Source organism: Anabrus simplex, chromosome 3 (genome assembly GCF_040414725.1).
Source record: "Anabrus simplex isolate iqAnaSimp1 chromosome 3, ASM4041472v1, whole genome shotgun sequence".
Taxonomy (NCBI): domain Eukaryota; kingdom Metazoa; phylum Arthropoda; class Insecta; order Orthoptera; family Tettigoniidae; genus Anabrus; species Anabrus simplex.
The window spans coordinates 505,165,378-505,187,654 of NC_090267.1; the positions used below are offsets into that span (position 1 = coordinate 505,165,378).

The 22,277-nt window shown below is 38.4% G+C and overlaps 1 protein-coding gene across 1 annotated transcript in view; it reads right to left on the reverse strand.

The window, feature by feature from the left end:
• The window catches only part of Spt20, a 338,912-nt gene that overhangs the window by 151,971 nt on the left and 164,664 nt on the right, over window positions 1-22,277 (reverse strand). Inside the window, exon 11 of the mRNA XM_067143670.2 lies at window positions 3,839-4,206. Within this exon, the coding sequence (XP_066999771.2) occupies window positions 3,839-4,206 (368 nt within the window). The remainder of the gene's footprint in view (window positions 1-3,838; window positions 4,207-22,277) is intronic.

A 22,277-nucleotide genomic window follows, 5' to 3' on the forward strand; every position in this document is an offset into this window, starting at 1 on the left:
ATGTAAGCCTATTAGTTTTAAGCAGAATATCCTAACCCTATTTTGATTATTTTACCCCCTTATAGTTCACATTTCTAATACAGTTATACTAGGCTAATGAAAGATAACTCGTGGCAACTATGACAATAAGTAGACAAAAATACCATGGCACTACAGCCCTTGAAGGACCTTGGCCTACCAAGCGACCGCTGCTCAGCCCGATGGCCTGCCGATTACGAGGTGTCGTGTGGTCAGCACGACGAATCCTCTCGGTCGGTATTCTTCGATTTCTAGACTGGGGCCGCTATCTCACCATCAGATAGCTCCTCAATTCTAATCACGTAGGCTGAGTGGACCTCGAACCACCCCTCAGGCCCAAGTAAAAATTCCTGACCTTGCCGGGAATCGAGCCCGGGGCCTCCGGGTAAGAGGCAGGCACGCTACCCCTACACCACGGGGCCGGCAATAAGTAGACACAGTGAGGAAGAAAAAGACTATGATGAAACAGTGTTGGAAGACTGCGTAATTAGAGTAGCGGTGAAGAATATCCGAATAAAAAGTAGATTAATTGTTGTGTGTTAACAGTGTAGAAAAGAGAACCATTTGTTGTTATGCTATTAAATGACGTGTTTACGAGAAATCCATAGGCATGGAAATGCCATAATATACTGATATGTAGAATTTATTATTATTATTATTATTATTATTATTATTATTATTATTATTATTGTACAATAATGTTATTGCCTTCAAGTCCCACTAACTACTTTTACGGTTTTCTGAGTCGCCGAGGTGCCGGAATTTAGTGCAGCAGGCGTTATTTTACGTGCCAGTAAATCTACCGACACGAGGCTGATGTAGGTCTACTAGAACACCTTCAAATACCACCGGACTGAGTTAGAATCGAACCTGCCAAGTTTATTATTGTTGTTGCTGTAGTTAGTACTATGATGTCATTAAATTCTATTTTAATAGTTATCTCTAATTTATTTATTTCTAGTGCAAACTATTGCCAATACCAAAAGGATAAAACCAGGAACTGAATAATAATAATAATAATAATAATAATAATAATAATAATAATAATAATAATAATAATAATAATAATAATAATAATAATAATAATAATAATGGCTTTACGTCCCACTGTCTACTTTTACGGTTTTCGAAGATGCCGAGGTGCCGCAACTTAGGCCCGCAGGAATTCATTTAAGTGCCACCGACATGAGGCTGACGTATTTGAGCACCTTCAAATACCACCGGACTGAGCCAGGATCGAATCTGCCAAGCTGGGGTCAGAAGACCAGCGCCTCAACCGTCTGAGCCACTCAGCCCGCTGGGCATTGAATAAATCACAATTTTATTTACAAAAGTTCATAAGCAGTTAACTTATTTCATTTATTAGGGGAAAACAGTAGCATAAAATCAATTCATTTCACGTTTCTCATTGTAACCTGACGTTTGGAGCATCGATGTCAAGAAGAAAGGTAAGTAGATTATACGCGAACCACAGATTTCCTCTCAATGGAGAAGCAACACCAGTTTTCATTTTCTTTTTTATGCTCTCAGTGGAAAGCTGAACCACATTTTTAAAATTTTCTTCAGTTCGTGGACACTGCAGTCATATGTTTCTGGGGGCCGTTTTGACATATGCTTTTTTTTCTACTGTTTTTATAATCACTCAATGTTACATTCCGCAATTCCGGAGCATTGTGATAATCCCCAATTAAATTCGCAGTGTTTTCAATAGCTCACTTCATCTTGTCGCACGGAAATTGTAGCACCGATCCACACACTGTTGGATCCCGGGCGACACTGTGCGACAAGCATATTTTTGAGGCATGCGGCACCAGAGAGTGTTCGACAGATGGCAACATGTCTCATGCCACACAGCCGCACGCTACATGCCGTGCCGTGTTTCTTCAATTGAAAGTCGACTGCAGCATGCTTCACTGTCGCATGCTCCATGTCGCCCAAATGTTGCCTCAGTGGAATCCCGCCTTAAGGAGGAAGACAGAGATTTTTTAAAATTTAAACTATTTCAATCATATTATAAATGGAGTTTTGTTTTCGACGAATGCAAATGTATATTCAACATTATATTAATGACTCTGAAACTAAGACGAACCCTATAACAACCTATAATCCTACGTGCACTCATTTTATTTTTATATATAGACTAAATAGGCAGTGGGAGTTGTCAAATAACAACAACAACATGCTTTTAGAATAAAAGAATAGCAACATATTTCATTGTGACGTAGATTCAATAAGAGAAATAAGAAATAAACAGATTTTCGTACTGGTCACCTTGAACAATATTCCTGCAAATGAGCTCAATCCGCCTGTCCTTCATTTCAGCAAATATATCTAATGCTCTGGTCTTCAAGTCAGGCGTCTGGCTCAGATGCCTCAGCAGTTCCTTCTCTACAGCTAGAGTTCCAAAGTTAGACAGTCTCTGGTTGGTCATCGAATTCCTTAAATAGGGTTTAATTCGTTTGAAGGCACTCATAGCACGTTCACTATTATTATTATTATTATTATTATTATTATTATTATTATTATTATTGTATATGAGCAGCATCTGTGGATGGATAGAACAAACTGGAGGAGGCTCGTACACAACCGCACCCGGATTGCTGGAGCGAAGAAATAACAATAACAATAACGATAATAATAATAATAATAATAATAATAATAATAATAATAATAATAATAATAATAATAATAAAATAGCGTGTGGCCTTGTGTACGTCTTTCAATTTGACACCGTACAGGCGATCTGCGGGTCTGTGAGGAGGGGGTCCTACCTATGATGTATTCTAATGATGAATATGGCACATACACCTAGCCCCCGATCCATTTAAATTAACCAATTAAGGTTAAAATCCCCGACCCGGCCGGGAATCGAACCTGGGACCCTCTCGATTAACAGCAACACATTCACTAGAAACTGACGTTAACGGAATATACAGCATCAAGTTAAGCAATTTTGTTGTTTTCGTTTGCACACTCTGGAGTTCGTTATCAAGAATGTAAGCCGATACTTGTTGGGGTTATAATACCATAACTAATATTTGCGGGCAAAAAAATGCATGTTCTTGAAGGGTTTTGATGCTGTCATTCATTTATTAGGTGTAAGTCTGCTATACTTCGCATATGAATATTATTATATTTTTAGACATGTCTTATAATAAAGTAAATTCAAATTAATTACATTAAAAGCATGTCTGAGATGGTAGCCAATAACAGCACCTTCATAACCGAGATCCAAATACTAGCCAATGAGAGCAAGAAGAGACGCTGGTAAGTCTGTCTACTGGGCGGAGAAATCTCGCTATAGGAAAGTCATAGTTCCACAGTCAGCACCTACAGATAGTGTTGCTCTATCTGAAACCTTTGAAAATCAAAGGAAACATACACAGAATGGACAGCGTCTACTTTCGCCTACGTGCTTCGTGTACTAACGTGAGCCCTAGTACTGCCAAAGTGAGATGAAAATAAGTAAAGCAGGGAATACAATAATGTCACGAATGTGGATATAGAGTAATTAATGTTCTAAAAAATAATTGAATTAACAAGACAATATTTCGTTCACAAAATATTAAGGGTACACGCTGTCTACCCTGTCTCCCCTGACGCTTCACCCCTGGTTGGGAATAACACAAATATCCAGCCCCAAGCTAAGGGAATTAACCATTTAAGATTAAAATCCCCGACCTGGCTGGGAATCGAACCCAGAGCCCTTTGAACGAAAGGTCATTTGCTGACCATTCAGGCAAGGAGCTGGACACTCTCCCACTCCCACTGCCCCACCGTTTAGGAAAAACTATTATACAGAAAAAATAAGACAACTTACCTGAACATTCTGTAGGCCAGGTATACTGGCCATGGCACCCTGTAACGTTGCTATGCTCAGTCCTTGAAGATTGAGATTGACGTTCGAATGCGGCGGGCTCGAGAGGGGCGACGGAGTGGCGGGAGATTTGGCAGATGATAAAGAAAACTGGGACTGCTGATGCTTGGGTGATGGAGACTGCGAAAGGAACTGATTCTTCGGGGAAGGAGAGGCAAACTGGGAAGTGCTGGGACTGGAAGATGGCAGTGGCGCTGAATAAGGTGAGGGAGGAGTAGTACCTGAGGTAGCAGATGGGGCAGTAAGCCTCTCTAGGAGAGATGAGGAAGAACTAGCACAGCCTGGAATAGGGTTGTCAGCTGATGGAGTGCCTGTAATGAAAATATAACATGTAGCACAAACATTTGGTGGAAGAACTTTTCATCTTACCAAGTCCTGATAAATCAAATCAGTATAATTTTAAAAAACACAACAGCTTCTTGTTCAAACTAGTGAGAATTATATCTTTCATGCCAGGGCTTAAGAGTCAACAATAGCTAGATTTAGGGATAAAGTTTGAAGAGTTCAAAATAGTGACATCATTAATTTTGGAGGTTTCAAAATTAATAACACATCAACATACTGAAACAGGATGTTCGCCATTTTGTTTATAGACCTTTGGGAGGAATGAGTGATTTGGTCCCACCCATGAGCAGTTAACGTCAATGCTAAACTGTTGGCTCCGCCTACCGCTCGCACTTTCTACCGCCACTTAGGAAGAAGGAGTCCGGCACAGGATGTGCCAGCCCCTGTCTCTGGCACCAGCCCTGAAATCTCTCCAGGTCAGCGCCAAGAGTGTTCTGGATGTATCCATTCTCTGGAGAATTCTAGAGACCCCCTTTTCAGAAAATATCTTGAGTGGCTGACTCGACCTATATCAGGCAGAGTGCAGTCTTCAGTGTTCATGTCAGAGTGCTGAGAGACTGTCGCCGTCGCGGAATCTGGTTCTCTTGTGTGTTCAGTCATCATGTCGTGGAGTTGTGCTCCACCATGAACCGTGCTCTAATTGTGGTGTCAGCATGGAGTCAGACAGAGACCAGACAGGACATATACGGTTAAAATTAACATGTTCTTAGGATTTCGTCAAGAGTGATCTTTGCTTTGATGTGGCTGATGATGACGACCCCTAGATGGGTCGAAACTAGTTCCATGTAATTTTAAAATATTGTGAATATATTTTGTATTGAATAGGTGGAAACCTTTACTGTGTTGTTACTCATATGTTAGGGCATATACTGAGCGGGAGGAATCCCTTATTCCTCTCACCACCTGAATTTTCCTTGTTGCGCCACTCAAAAAGTGGCTTGCAAAATGAAAAGTTGCATGGAGTGTATTCCTAGGAATATACGGAAGAGGTATAGCATGTAAATGACTAGATCATTAGACTGGCGTCTCCGAAGACCTTAAAAAAAAGTAGTTAGTGGGACGTAAAGCAAATAACATTATTATTATTATTATTATTATTAGATCATTAGACTAACAATTCAGTTAGTGAGAGGAATAAAGTTTGTTTTTCTTTTCTCAGGTATATGTCCCACAATCCAGAAATAAAGACGACATGGAATAGTTCCGGAGAGAGGTAGATAAGTGTATACAAGAGAGAGAAGTATTGATTTACGGGAGATATGAATGTATAAGGAGGAAGATTAAGAAAAGGAAGCTAGGAAGTAAGTGACTTTCACAACAGAAACCATCTAATTAATGGAGAAAACAGTTAGGAAGAAAACTAGTCCAAGGATTACAAGGAATATGAGAGAAGAAACTTTGACTTTGTGTTATACTGACTATATTATGTAATCACGGAAAAAGAAAATAAAGAACAGTTGGATGTTAAGTCATGACTGAGGAAGCTATTGATAGTGATCAGAAAGCAGTGATAGTTAAACAAATAAAGGAAGAATTTGCGAAGGAACTACAGTGCTTAAAAAATAAATTTGGTCAAGTCTTTAGATGTTCCTAATGCATCATCATCATCATCTCCCTTTATTCAGCTGTAGCTGGGTAGGGGCAAATATGGTTCCTCTCCACTTTCTTCGGTCTTTCCACCACTCCCCCTACAACACCGTGTCCCAGTCCAAGTTTCTTTCTATAATACTGCGTTGGATTGTGTCCTTCCATCTCAATCGTGATCGTCCACGGCCTCTCCTTCCTTGCATTTGCATTTCCATCACCTTTTTTTTTTTTTTTTTTTTTTTTTGGCATTCTTTAATTACTCATTCACTTTATGTGCCCAAACCATCTTAGTCGGCTCTTCTCTATTCTATCAATCTTTTTTCCACTCGAATTTCTTTCTGGATTTTCTCATTCCTGATTTTGTCTTCCACTCTTCTGTATCATATTCCTCAAGAACTTCATTTCGGCTGCCTGTATTAGACTCTCATCCTTCTTTGTCACTGCTCAAGTTACTGCTCCGTAAGTTGTTATGGGTACGTAATACATCTTGTACATAGTTTCCTTTCCTTCCATTGGCACATCTTTGTCCCATATCATGTTTCTTAGACTATGATAGAAACAGCTTCCAGCATGAATCCTCTTACTAATCTCAGCATCCAATCGAGCATTCTCCATTAATTCACTTCCCAGGTATTTGAACGCCTCCACTACTTCTAGGGGCTTGTCTGCAAGTCTAATCTGACCTTGCCCTTCTTTCTCCCCTCTAGTCATAACAAGAGTTTTACTATTTTATACACTTATTTTCAATCTACATTCTTCAATCTTTCCATTCACCACATCCAGCTGTTCTTAAACTTTCATGTCCTCTTCTCCACAAATCACAATATCATCTGCAAATAACATGATGTTCATTTCTCTTCCTCCATATGTTGCTTTTGCTGTTCTCATGATGTCATCCATTACTATTGTAAACAGGACTGGCAATAGCACACTACCCTGTCTCAGCCCACTAGTTATTTTGAACCAACTTGTCCTGCCAACTTGTGTTTCCACATAACTACAACATTCATTGTACGTTGCTATGATCATTTTTATTAATCCCTGTCCAGACTGACCCAAACTTTAGTCCTGGGGGACACTGTCATATGCCTTTTCAATGTCAATGAATGTCATCATCATATCATTCCCATACTCCCATTGCTTTGCCATTAGTTGTCTCATAATGAAAATGGGCTCTATTGTTGACCTTTCACTTCTGAAACCAAACTGGTTTTCCTGTATCTGATTTTCAACCCTGTAATGTTCTCTTACCTTCTACCATCAATTCGCCATGGCACACATTTCTAATCTTACTTTCTTCCTCTGATCTCTACACTTCTACTTACGCTACACGCGTCATCAACTACTTATATGTTTTTGAACTTTCCAGTCTCTTTCCCCTCTCGCTCCTGCCATTATGTCTGTTTATGTCACTCTCTGCTGTCTAGAAATTTCTGACTGTCACTTCATTCTTCGTCAGTGTGCATCAGATCAGATCGCGACTAAAACCTATTTCTGTCCGTCAACATGGTGGTTCTTTACTTCATTCCACCTGAAGATCTATCTATGACCCAGGTAGGGGGAGAGACCTTTCAACTTTCTGGGTACGCTGGTTCTTCCCAGTTCAGTTCTTTCTTATAAAGTTTTATTTTACATTGTCACCTTTTCTGAAGTGCTAGACCCTGGGGACCCTAATCCATGGACTGGTAAAGTTTTCTGCTCTCCTTTATTTTTTATTTTTTTTAAATCCTCGATTTGTGCTTTCGACCTGAATGCATACTATAGAACTCTTAAGACTTTGCCTGTTGTGCCTATGCGCTGAACTTAGTGAGCTCCGTTCTTCTCTTTTGTATTTTTTTAACTGTTCGAACATCTGTATTTTGTGTGGTCAAGTTGGCTGGAATGTTGTGTCATGGTTACTCTTATAAAACAGTGTGTGGCATTTCTCTTTTGAATATGTTCGGATCTTACTGTAATTTTCATAATTCTCTGTTATTTATTAACTGTGAGTATTTAAATTGTCAGTTCTTTTCTACGATCTTTCGTATTTTCATGTACCTAGGCTTGTTGTTCTATCATTGTTATTGTGTAAGTTTTAAATTGTAATTTTCTATAAAGATCTGCTAGCCTTTGGATCATTACTTCTTATTACCCATTATTTGATTACATTTGTCCTCCTGATGAGGTTATTTTTCAATCATTTATGTATCACAGTTCCAACTGTTCCTAATGTTGTTAATTTGTGCTTAAAAAAACCTCTTGTTCCATGTTAAAAACATTCATGATTGTTATTAATTAAATTTAATACTCACTGCAACATTTCTTTCATTCCTTTGTTATCCATGGATTCCCCTCTGATACCAAAGAGGCCTAGAAATAGTTACATGCTGCCACCCCTTTCTCTTGAATATTCCTACAATTACCCGTCTATTTTATCATTACAATATTAACGAAATAACTGAAAAAACTAATATTTTATTTAACAAGATTATCCCTATTGTAAAAATTACTACCTCAGATTAGTCAACAAACAACGTCATACGCAAGCCATAACGCAGACAGCGGACACGCCCGGCTCCACCCGTACACACGCGGAAGCTTCCCCCACTCACCCCTCCATTCCCCTTACAACAACCGAAACGAACAACAGAAGTACGAGGCACAATACGCGCCAGACGGCCAAGCTGCACACATCTCAACCACTCAACAGCAGTAAGTAAATATCATAGAACGCATACACTAATAGGCAATGAGAACATTAATTCAATAAGAATCTCTAATTCATTCATTTCGACTTGCAGATGCTTACCAACATCATAAGAAAGGAAAGAGCCGCCAATAGCAACGGTTTTAGCACTCAAAGTGAACTGCACTTAACAATCTTCAGAACATCAGCAATGTCAAATACGAACTATAAAAACAACGCAAGAACGTACTGTTACCTGTTGCTCTGGACTGTCAACAGTGCATCCAAGCACATTTTACCATGTCTGTTAATGCTTCATTGTGCTTATGTAATTTATTATTTTAATGGACAATCAAAACATAATTTCATATTAGGTAATGTAATTACTGTTAATACAAACGCAATATTAGCCACCTTATAAGTGACGATTAAGCTTATCTTACACATGACTAAGCATTTATATGTTAATGGAACTCCTTTTAACTGACAAGGCAAACGCCTATTGTAACTACCACAAAACTAGTCCAACATACTCATTATGCATAAAGATTAAGATAGAAGATGAACTCATTCAATTATTCTTGTCAATAATTGGACATATGTAGATATTGTCATATTTTAGTATGTATTAAGAGCATTTTAACTTGTTTATATAATTTTTTAGCTAAGCTGTAAAATTATAAATTCTTAGCAAAGCATAAGCATAACCACCATAATGTTGTCAAATTCCGAATCTGTTATAAAGTTCTTAAATAGTGAGGCATAATACAAAGATGCAAATAATATAAGATTCTAATACAATTAGCTGAAGATGACATTGTAAGAGGTCGAAACCAGTCCTATTATATGTGTTATAATAAATATTGATCAGGTGGAACTTTTCTTTCTTTTATGTCATTTGGTGACTATCAATACGGAACAAAATGAAATGTATCAATCAAGATGTTATTGCCAACCAGGCAAAGTGCAATGCTTATAAATATAGGACCATTAGAATCAAAATAATGAATACAACCAAAAATATCGCATTTTTAAAAGATTGCCTCGCTAATGACATAACTCCAAAATTCTTAAATACAATAATAAACACAGATTCACTAATCAAACACGCGATACATTGAGAAAAACCAATAGAATCTGGCTAAAAACCGAAATCAAATTCTTCCATCGTAAAAAATAGTACCTGAATAATATATTATATCCACTACACCTGAAAGTGTCCCAAGAACTACCAGGCAGCTATTGGGATCACGTCCAATGCATCACAAATGAGAAAACAGGAAACCTAGCCATAAAAAAACAGAATACCCTAAATAAAAAATTAGAGACCTTAAAACGGACACAGAAAGCGAAATCCATCACTCACAGCATGAATACAGACAACCTAACTCAATATATAGGAGACAAAGTACATAATTTCCATCCACCTGTAATAAACCTCACGAACACAATATTCAATGAAGCAGAAAATGAAATATTAAGCAAAGGGCCTAAACATAATTAGGGCAACACCTCAATACTACAAAATATCACAACCGCTGTAACAGAAACAGAATTAGCAATACAAAGAATTCCACACAAAATACGAGAAGTCAGGCATGACATTGCAAAAAAAACTACCACAATACATCAACAAAATACAAGATAACATTTTTAATAGTAACAAAGCAAACAGAACGCACATAAACAGTCTTAAGAATAAAATCAAACAGGATAATCTTCTTATAACAAAAGCTGACAAAGGAAGTACAACAGTAATCATCAACAAGGATGAATATATCCATAGAACGCATATACTAATAGGCAATGAGAACATTAATTCAATAAGAATCTCTAATTCATTCATTTCGACTTACAGATATTAACCAACATCATAAGAAAGAAAAGAGCCGCCAATAGCAACGGTTTTAGCACTCAAAGTGATCTGCACTTAACAATCTTCAGAACATCAGCAATGTCAAATATGCAAACTTATTTTCAAATCAACAAAATTTGAACATTAGAAAGATAAAGTGGTTGAATTATGTACAATGTACATTGGCAAAATGCTTACACAAACTCAAGCTTATAACTCTCACTTTTAACGATATGTAAAATAACACAAGAACATACTGTCACTTGTTACTTTAGACTGTCAACAGACATTTACATCCAAGCACATGTTTGTTAATGTTTTGATGTGTTTACGTAATTTATTTTAATGGACAATTTTCATATCAACCAATGAAATACGAACTATAAAAACAACGCAAGAACATACTGTTACCTGTTGCTTTAGACTGTCAACAGTGCATCCAAACACATTTTACCATGTCTGTTAATGCTTCATTGTGCTTATGTAATTTATTATTTTAATGGACAATCAACACATAATTTCATATTAGCTAACGTAATTACTGTTAATACGAACGCAATATTAACCACCTTATAAGTGACGATGAAGCTTATCTCACACATGACTAAGCATTTATATGTTAATGGAACTCCTGGAGACTATGGCAAAAAGGAGTGCAATTGGACTAGACAAAAGAGTGACTGAATGGGTTGCTATATTTCTAAAAAATAGATCTCAGAGAATTAAAGTAGGTGAAGCTTTATCTGACCCGGAAATAATTAAGAGGGGAATTCCTCAAGGCAGTATTATCGGACCTTTATGTTTTCTTATATATATATATATATATAAATGATAAGAGTAAAGGAGTGGAATCGGAGGTAAGCCTTTTTGCGGATTATGTTATTATCTATAGAGTAATAAATAAGTTACAAGATTGTGACCAACTGTAACGTGACCTGGAAAATGTTGTGAGATGGACAGCAGGCAATGGTATGTTGATAAACAGGGTTAAAAGTCAGGTTGTGAGTTTCACAAATAGGAAAAGTCCTCTCAGTTTTAATTACTGAATTGATGGGGTGAAAGTTCCTTTTTTTTTTTTTTTTTTTTTTTTTTGCTAGGGGCTTTACGTCGCGCCGACACAGATAGGTCTTATGGCGACGATGGGATAGGAAAGGCCTAGGAGTTGGAAGGAAGCGGCCGTGGCCTTAATTAAGGTACAGCCCCAGCATTTGCCTGGTGTGAAAATGGGAAACCACGGAAAACCATTTTCAGGGCTGCCGATAGTGAGATTCGAACCTACTATCTCCCGGATGCAAGCTCACAGCCGTGCGCCTCTACGCGCACAGCTAACTCGCCCGGTGAAAGTTCCTTTTGGGGATCACTGTAAGTATCTAGGTGTTAATATAAGGAAAAATCTTCATTGGGGTAATCACATAAATGGGATTGTAAATAAAGGGTACAGATCTCTGCACATGAAGAATAGCTTAATGATCCAGTATTTGCTTCGGTCACGGGAATGTAAGTATATATAGATACATATAATATAAGTCAATATAACTGAATAAGTAATTGTGATCCTGTAGATTTTTTTACGTTGGCCTTTGAAACCACAGTGCCTGATGTTGAATATATCGCGCTGATCACCGGGAGCTGGAAAGTTACTTCAATTGATCTACTCATCTTCAGCTTCACCACGATTATGGATCTTCATATGTGTTCGATTGTGTTATGACTTTGTGCCTGACAGTGTATACAAGCTAGCTCATTTAACCATTCTCCGCTTTTCATAAACATTATTAAGACTTTGCCTAACACATACTGCTGATCAGAAAATTACGCACTGTTTCTTTTAAGTGCCTTACATTTTACTTCTTCTGAATTTTACAGTGTCTACCCCCGTCATTTTTATATCGCCTCTTCTACTGATCTGGAGTGAACTTGATCTTTTATTTTATTTTTCCCATGCATTGTTTTTCATGTTTTAATCGGCTGATGATGACCTGGACTAGGGTCGAAACCGGTACCACTTCTACTTATTAAATAAGAATGTAATCACTGCATTTCTTATTCTTTTGTATTTTAATTTTAATTTATTTATTTTAATTTTAATTTATTTATTTGGGAAACCAAAACAGCGAGAAGCCGAATTACAGAGTTCCGCAATGAAATACATATTTACAATAGAGTAGCACAAGGCAAGCATAAAGAAAAGTGGAAGAATAATGACGAAAAAACATCTAACGATAAATATAGAGGAAAAAATTAAAAACTAACATAATTAGAGACACAACATAACAAAAACAAAAAATAAAGGCTAAAGAAACGAGAAAAATTGTTGAACGTAAAACGAAGAGAAGAACTTATAGCTAGGCACAGTAAGATAAATACAGACATAACACTTAAGTAATGGTATAGCACAGTAAAAAATAAATATTATATTATGTACAAAAGAGAGGACAGCAATGAGAAGAGAAAAAAGGAATATGAAGAAAATGAACTAGGTTAAGTTAAGTAAGAATCGATTAAAGGAGGCATACGAAGAAAAAACGTCCAAGTTCCTGTCAGAAGATAAAGAGTTAAGGAGGGTTGGTATGCGGATAAATAAACTTCTTTGAACGAGAGAGAGGCGGGAATACGGAATATGAAGGGGCGTATTAATCCTGGTTTTGCGAGTTGGAACATGTATGGAAAAGAAAGATGCAGGTTCAGGAGAACGAAATAAACCATTAACAGCGTTATATAGGAATTTAAGGTCGGCTACTTTCCTGCGACTAGATAACGGGTGAAGGTTTAACTTGTCTAGTATCTGATTACTGCTCAAGTTTCGACAATCAGATACTCTGGCTCTAACAATGGCACAGAAGAATGACTGCACGCGGTCAATATGATTCAGATTAGTGGGTGAAGAGGTAGACCAAATGGGAGACGCGAATTCAATAATCGGTAGGATGCAAGATACATAGTAGGCTCAGAGGGCGTGGATATCGGTGATGTCAGAAAATCTATACAACAAACCGAGAAGTGACATTGCTCGCGCGGTTATCTTTTGTATATGGGGGACAAATAACAATTTACTGTCAAACATCACTCCTAAGTCATTTTGTTCTGCTAGAGTTGGGAACGGGTTACCGTGGAGGGAGTATTTACTGAGAATAGGGGATTTACGAAGCGTGATCGAAATAGAGGAACACTTGGCAGGATTAGGCTTAAGACGCCATGTGGAGCACCATTCAGAGAGTGAATTAAGCCCACTCTGCAAGGAGTTTACGTCAGATAAAGAATCGATTTGTTTGAATATTTTACAGTCATCTGCAAATAGTAGAATTTCACAAGAAACGGAGGATACAGAATTAATGAGATCGTCAATAAATAAGACAAAAAGAAGCGGACCTAGGACACTGCCCTGTGGGACGCCAGAATGTACCATAACAAGAGTCGAACTGAACCCATCAAGAACCACACGCTGAGTTCTGGTATTGAATAGGTTGAACCTCTTTATTTATTATTTCAATTTTAACTGGTGAATTGATGGCGGAAGGTAAAAGAACATTTTCTTTCTTGAAAATTGAGATGATTATTCCTTTTTGCCAATCCTCAGGGACCTCCTTATTCTCCCAGACAATCCTGAGAACTCGATATGTCCACTGCAGGCCTACAGCTCGTAAGTACATTGTACAAATGTATTGTGTGATGGGAACTGGTCTAATATGGCAAGAACATGTCCTGTTTACATAAAAGAGGGCTCCACTATCATCTAGATGTTTGGGAGGTGTTGGTATCAATTGAAAGGTACAAGTGACTTAATTCAAAGTGTGTGCAAAAGTTGGTCTGTGCTGAGTGTAGTGCTTACAAATCATAACTGATCGTGCGGACCGAGATAGGTAGCGGGGTAAACAGTTGATATCGAATGAAGCCAGTCGTGCACTTAACACTGTTAAGGCTACTTGCAGAGGTACGTTGCCCCCAGAATGCTAGGGATGCTCAGAGTATTGGTAACTGTGGAAACATTTCCAGGAGACTGGAAGTGTTGCCATGCGCCCTGGCACGGGCTGCCTAAGGAAAACAATGCCAGGGCAGGATCGTTTTGTGCATTTACAAGCTCTCAGAAACCACTAAGTTACAGCACAAGCATTACTAGTGGACCTAAAGCAGACTGCCAGAGTAAAAGTTAGTGAATAACCAGTCAGAAACACGCTTTGAGAGGCCAAGTTACGATCCTGTACCCTATCTCAAATAACCTCGGAGATAAGACACCAGAAACACGTGATAAACGCGGTGGAACTGTGTATCTTTTGGTACGGCGTTAAAAATACTTAACATTTGTTTAGTAATATTATTTCCGTGTAAAAGTTATTTATGTCATCTAAATCCGTTTATCTAAAAAGCTGTTTAGTTTCAATTTATAATTGATACTCATGCATTAAAGTGCCTTTTGAGAGGGGCGACGTGTCAACAGCGGAACAGCCATTGCAGTATTCAGTAGCAGTTCATTTAGCTAACATATAACCCATGTGTTTTCTGTTTACTGCTGAGTTCCAGGTGTTATTGGCACGCTAGAGACTTTGCATATTATTGCGAGTTTCTTTCGTGCTAATATTTAGTAATATATCATTATTAATTAAGTTGGCAATCAGTCTGTCTTGGTGTTTAGGATTTACTTAACTGTTTTAATTTACACTTATATAACCTTTGTTAAAGTTCCGTGAGGAGTTAAGATGGGTGAACCCGGCCATTCTCACGTAAAGCATAAGAAGGGAAAAGCATTGAGAAGTGGAGAAAAACAGTGTGTTCTTAACATTTTTAAGAAGTTTAGTGACACAAAACCTGGTAGTACTCTCAAAAATGTGACGAGGTTAGTAGCCGCTACTTCTTAATGTCATTCCACAGCATATTAAGGACTTGTGTGGCGCGTATCAAGTAGATGATATCGCATTGCAATCAGGAAGCCAAGTTTTAATGTTACCTCTGTACCATTGTTTTTTAAATCCAATTAAATGTGTGTGGAGCCAAGTTAAGGGCCATGTGGCTACGAACAACAAAACTTTCACCCTTGCGGAAATAAGAAAACTGCTGCTGGAAGGGATTGAACTAGTGACCCCTCAATGATAGGAAATGTGGGCAAAACATGTCACTGAGACGGAAGAAAAACTAATGTGGGATGGACCAGTTAGTAGACGATGCCACTGAATGGATAGTGGTAAATGTGAACGACTCCAACAGTGATGACGACGACAATATGGAGGGAATTGAGTAACCTATCTTTCTTCCGTAGGCGACATTTGTATTGTATTCAGAATTGTACTGAATATCATCTTGATTCATTCTGGTGATATGTATAAATGTTGTTTTCTTCTTGTAACTTGTTACAGATTATTTGAACTAGTTATTGATCTTGCGATTTGACTGATGTTTCTATGCGACTAGTACTACAACGCACACATAGTCAGACTTGTTATTCTTATCTTCCACGTAATTTGAGATATGGTATACCTACACTGGGCAGATGACATCGTGGCAGGAGAGTGCAGTTTGCTAGGAAGAGATCATCTGAACTGGTAGCTGGTACTGTTCTCGGATTAATCCCTTTTCACACTGTATTGTTCATTACATACTATAAACTTCACTGTAATTCTGTATTGACATTTACAATAGCACAGAAATTGGTAATATACATATCCATCTAGTCAATACAAATATATTTACAATCATATTTTAAATTGCAAAAAATCATTAGACAGTTAATTTAGTAGGATACGTTTTGGACCAAAGGGCCATCCTCAACTACACTTACATTACAATAAACAAATTGTACGTTTTACTAAAACAAATAAAATGCTTCATCAGAAGACCCTATTCTTATGTGGTAAAAAGTTCTTATAAAAAAGTATAGTATATGAAAGTGTTCTTTTTAACTAAAAGCTTTATGAGTGCCAAATCAAAAGGTTATGCACTAAAAGCAACAGAATGTTTAACTTGGACCAGCAGTCCTTTGAACGTTGATGATGATTATGTTTGTTGTTTAAAGGGGCCTAACAGCTAGGTCATTGGCCCCTAATGGTACGAGGTGAGCGAAATGAAAAGTAAAACATCAAAATGTATCCATTGACTAGAGTCTAAAACAAATGACTATGAAAAAATGATCGTGAAACAAAAAGGATCAGAGGATCCTATTCACAATGCCGCAAGTACTGGGATGATACTAATCTAAAGGGGTCCAAAATCCAGGTCACCGGCCCCTCATAATGGTACTAATCACTGGTATAGCAGAACCATAGTGTTCCTCTTACAGTGGTACTAATCACAGGTAATGTAGACCCATGGTATGTCACACACAATGGCACCACTTGCAGATAACAAAAATCTATGGTGTTTCGCACATAAGGGTACTACTCACAAGGAATGCAGAACCATGGTGTTCCTCACATAGTGTGACTAATCACGAGCGCTGGTATTCCTCACTTAGTGGAAATAATCACAGGCCACGTATACTCATGGTGTTGCTCACATAGTGCTACTAATCATAGGCAATGTAGCCCCATGGTATATCACAGATTATGGCAACGCCCACAGACAACACGAACCCATGGTGTTCCTCACATAATGGTACTACTACTCTCAGGCAACGCAGACCCATGGTTTTACTCACATAGTGGTTCCAATCACGGGTGCCAGCCAAACCTGTGGTGTTTCTCACTTAGTGGCACTAAGGCAACGTAGACCCATGGTGTTCCTTATAAAGTGGTACTACTCATAGATAACGCAGACCCAATCTGAACACAGTGGAATTGACCGGTGAAATACACACGATGACCATTATCAGAAACAACGCCCAGAGCCGTAGTGTTTCTCGCATAATGGTACTGCTCCTACGTAACGTAGATCGATGGTTTTCCTCGCAGTGGTACGAGTCGCAAGTAACATTGATCCATGGTGTTTTTCATAAAAGGCCACTAATCACAAGTAATCACATCATTACTTGGTCGCCTCTTTTAGTTGCCTTTTACGGCAGGCAGGGGATACCACGGGTGTATTCTTCATCCCTCATCCACAGGCGTTTGTGTGTTTGGTCCGCGGGAGCTAGCTTATTTCACTCAAGTCCTCCGGCAAGTCAGTTAGGACCCCCCTATCCTCCACCTGGGATGTGCCACTTGAGAGTATCACCTCTCCCCCTTCTACACCAGCGTAGTAGCTTCGTGGCCTTTGAATGTTAAAAGGTCCATAATATATTACATAACTGCATTAAAATGTTCCTTCCACTTAAAGTCCTCTGATGTGGAAAGTAGCCTGAAAGTTCTTGCAGAGGTGCCAACATTCAAAGGTGATCATCAGTAGTATGAATCTCAGAAGAGATGATAGGGAACGCGACATCTCAAGCAAATTATAATATGCAATTTCAAAAGGAAAACCTGAACATCATAGATGAGCCATTCAAACAACAGAAGACAAGTGACTATTACAGGACATTTAGACAATACCAATCAAAGTATACTCCACTCACACTCACGATGAAAAATAAACAAGGGAAACTAGCATACAATAATCAAGAAAATGCCAAAATTCTAGCCAACCACTTCAAAGAATTACTAAATGCTGAGGAACCAAAAGATTACTTAAAATTTGATCCTGATCCAAAAATTAAAATAAGTCTACAAAAGGTTATACCACCAGATTTCAATGAAGTAATCAAAGCGATTGGTTGGCTCAAGAACTACAAGGCAGCAGGAGAGAATCAAGTGGTTGCAGATCTGTGGATGAATGCAAATAAACAAACACTTCAAAACCTCCAAAAATACTTCATAGATATCTGGAATTTTGAACAACTGCCTGAAGAATGGAACACAGTTATAATTCATCCAATACACAAAACGGGTGATCCATATAATTACCGGGGGATTTCTTTACTTGATGTCACATATAAGAACCTGTCTAGAATTATCCTAACAAGAATTCAGGAACAACTCGGCCAAGAACTTGGAGAATATCAGGGAGGATTTCGACCTGGAAGAAGTTGTCCAGATCAAATCATTAGTCTTAAGTGGATCATCGAACATTAAAGAGTGAGAAACAATTAGTCATCACTTTTGTTGACTTCAAGAAAGCGTGTGATAGCATCCATCATGAGTCATTACTTAAAATCCTCAAGGAATTTGGATTACGCCAGAAACTTATCAACCTTATTGGAATTACAATTAAGAACACTAAATCAAAAGTTAAATTCAGAGGGGAGTTGTCTGAATCATTTGAAATCCGGACTGGACTTCGACAGGGTGACGGTCTCTTACTATTACTATTTAATTGCACACTGGAGGAAATCATGCGAGAGTGGACTAAGAAATGCCAACCAAACATCAAGATTGGAAAAATATCACACTCAACTGCCTGGCATTTGCAGATGACCTTGCACTGCTTGCAAATACTGTGGAAGAGGCAAAATACCAAATGGAAAAACTCGAAAAAAAATAGCAGCAAAAGTCGGACTACAAATCTCATTTGAAAAGACGGAAATGATGACATCCTTCAAGGTTGAAACACGACGTATCACACTGGATAACATCAAACAAATTTTTTTTTTTTTGCTAGGGGCTTTACGTCGCACCGACACAGATAGGTCTTATGGCGACGATGGGATAGGAAAGGCCTAGGAGTTGGAAGGAAGCGGCCGTGGCCTTAATTAAGGTACAGCCCCAGCATTTGCCTGGTGTGAAAATGGGAAACCACGGAAAACCATCTTCAGGGCTGCCGATAGTGGGATTCGAACCTACTATCTCCCGGATGCAAGCTCACAGCCGCGCGCCTCTACGCGCACGGCCAACTCGCCCGGTATCAAACAAATTAAAATTGTAAATAAATTGAAGTATCTTGGGGAAATTATTACTTGGAACTTAAACGAGAAAGTATCAGTAGAAAACAGAACAACTAAATTGAAACAAGCACAACGTATAACTTGGCCAACCTACAAGAAGAAATCTCTCTCGATAAATGCAAAATTCAAACACTACAACTTCATTATCAAACCTGAACCTACCTATGCTAGTGAAACATTCAATTTGAACACCAAAATAACAACAGATAAATTACAGAAGACAGATCAATCATAAACAAAAAACACCAAGTAGATGGACAAGGGCGATTATTACCTAATGAAGTTTTATACCAAGTAACTGAGTCAATAACAGACACAATGCGGAAAAGGAGGGTTGCATTTTTCTGCCACATATCAACACTAACAAAAACCAGGGTACTGAAACATCTTTTCAACTACTTTTGGAAAAGTAAAACCAAGAATAATTGGTTCAAAGAAGTACAAGATGATTTAGATGAATTAGGCTTGACAATCCAGCAAATTGAAGACCGAGAAGAGGATCCTGAGAAATAGATACTTGAGAAAAAAAATGAAAACGTTTATACGCAAACGGTACACCATAACTGACGAAGAAAGGGCAGCCAGGTCAGAAAGAAATGAAGAGTTCTGGGAGCAAAAAAGAAACATGAGCCAAATTTGTAGTTAATACTCTTAAGACTTAAATGTATATGGATTGATTAAAGTGCTCCAATGTGGGTGTAAAACAATTAATAATAATAATAATAATTGTACCGGGAGGTACACTCCAACGCCGTGCATTCAAATTCAGCGCCTAAATGAACTCCTCTATTGGTAAAACAGTGAAACTGAAACTACACCAACTTAGAACTTTACTCAGAAGATGTCACCACAGAAATATGATGTAATTTTGTTATTGTGAAGTTTCCTAAACTGGACATTTCTCCACAGATGACATTACCAAAAAACTATGATCACACACCCTAGTGCAAAGTGTAAGAAGTTTTAATTTAAAGAAGTTTTGTATTTCTGGGTTTTTGTAACTGATTGATGTTCATTTATTTTTGGGTTGGCAATATTTCCTTTTTCTTTCCGCCAGTTTTGGTAGTGCCCTACCCTAGGCACTCCAGTATATAACACACAACTTCACGAAGAAATATATATGAATTGTATCTTAAAATCCTTTTAGAAGAGAGATGTGTTCATTACCAACGCCAGGGACCCACCAACCCGCCCAAAAATGTATGTTTAATTTTATAACAGAACGAAAGTTTTCACACGCCATCGACCATTAGCTGGCCAGCTACGAGCACGACCATTGGCCGACATGACGTAATTCCCATAATTCATAACTCGCTCGTTCCGTTACAAACCCGCGCAGAATAAAAACGCAGCAAGAAACACACCAAGAAAAATATGTAATTTAGTAGCTGTAACCTATCTTTCCAAATCCAGGCCAAGCTCTATCATGAGAACAATGACCCCCTTTGGGGGCCACACTCCCTTCGAGAGGCTCTTAACTATCGCGGTGGCGCATACTGCCCGCACGGCAAGAAAAAAAGTAATTTAGTGGTTGTAACCTAAAACCAATTTTGCAACAGTCCGCTGGACATTTCCTTAACAGTTGGCAACAATTCGCAGATCACAGGCAGATCGTAAAGGACGTTTCTATCGGCAATCCCGTGAACTAAAAATAAAAGAGCATCACCGGCCGCAGAGCTTCCGTGTACAGCAAGCGGAGTGAGTGGAGTGCCTACACTAGGGCTATGCCCCAGTTTTTAAATCTAGCCAATCCCTAATTTCTGTAATTAATTTTCCACCTATCACAGGCTTCTTGTTTGATTCTAAGTGTTACTTTTGAAATCTACCAATAAAATTGAGAGGGTGTGGCTAGTTTTTTCTTGAATGATCTTGAACCTTCCCTGAGGGTTTATAAACTGCGGCTTTTCTCATTTCTTGGCCAAATGATCGTCATCTTACTGAGTGTGTGTGTCAAAGCAGGAGGCGGGCGGCCTTTCATCGGTCAACAGAACATCTTCAAGGTAATGGCCACATAACTTCTTTCTTTCTTGCTACCTCCGCACTTTAACCCGAGGGAAAGGTCCGACTCTTTTGTTATGTAACACTTTGACTTTAAATCGGGGATAGAGAGTGAATTACCCTCTCGAGCTCCCCTTCATCTTGGTTTGAGGTGACTACGTTTTATAACGGTTTTTCATTCTGTAATGTGGTAAAGTAATTTCTAAACGAGTCGCCTCAGTAGTTTGGGAATAGCCCCTGTTTCATTGGCCTAGAGTTCCTTAGGTTTCTTTTAGTGTTCATATCTAGGAGTGCATGTACACACCTCCATTCATTTTGTGTTCGGGCCATTAATTTAACCTGTTATTCTTATTCCATGAAGGCCCAGTAGGTTGGGTATTTTATACCCCTGTAAAAATTAGTTCCATTTGTAAATGGCGGTTTGAGAGACCAGAGATTGATGGAATGTTGCCCTGAGTAGGCAGTAAGAAACTGAGAGCCTGTTTGCTCTTTTTCAAGTTTTGTAATTGTAACAAGTGCCTCTGGAAGGCTAGATAATGTATTTTTGGAGAGCAAGTGCTCTTGAATTAGGGGATTTCTGCTCTTGAATAAATTTGTGCTCTTTGTAAATTTGAGCTGGGAGCTCAAGAATTGTAAAGCGAGGGGCTTGAACCCCAGGACCTGTTGAATTCACTAATATTGTATACTCCTTGACTTGTTTCAAAATTGCTAATTGTACCTGTTATGTTGTTATTAGTTGATTTTTGAAATTCTAAAGAAATATAACCTTTGTTAAAGTTTTAAATTAATTTTGAGACTGTACCTTCTTTTCATCACCTATGCGTTCCACAGATAATTGTAGTGTACTGCAGTCTGAATATCAACATAATTCACTTGTATCAGTGTCCTTATAATAACAAGCCTTGCATGTGCACACCACACAGGCACCTTCACTGTGTTCTATCATCATTTTGGAACCATAACCCTTCCCCATCGTGCAATCGTGACTACGCTACAGCTCTACGTAGATTTACTGGCACGTAAAAGAACTCCTGTGGGACAAATTTCTGGCACATTGGAGTCTCCGAAAACTGTAAATGTTGTTACTGAG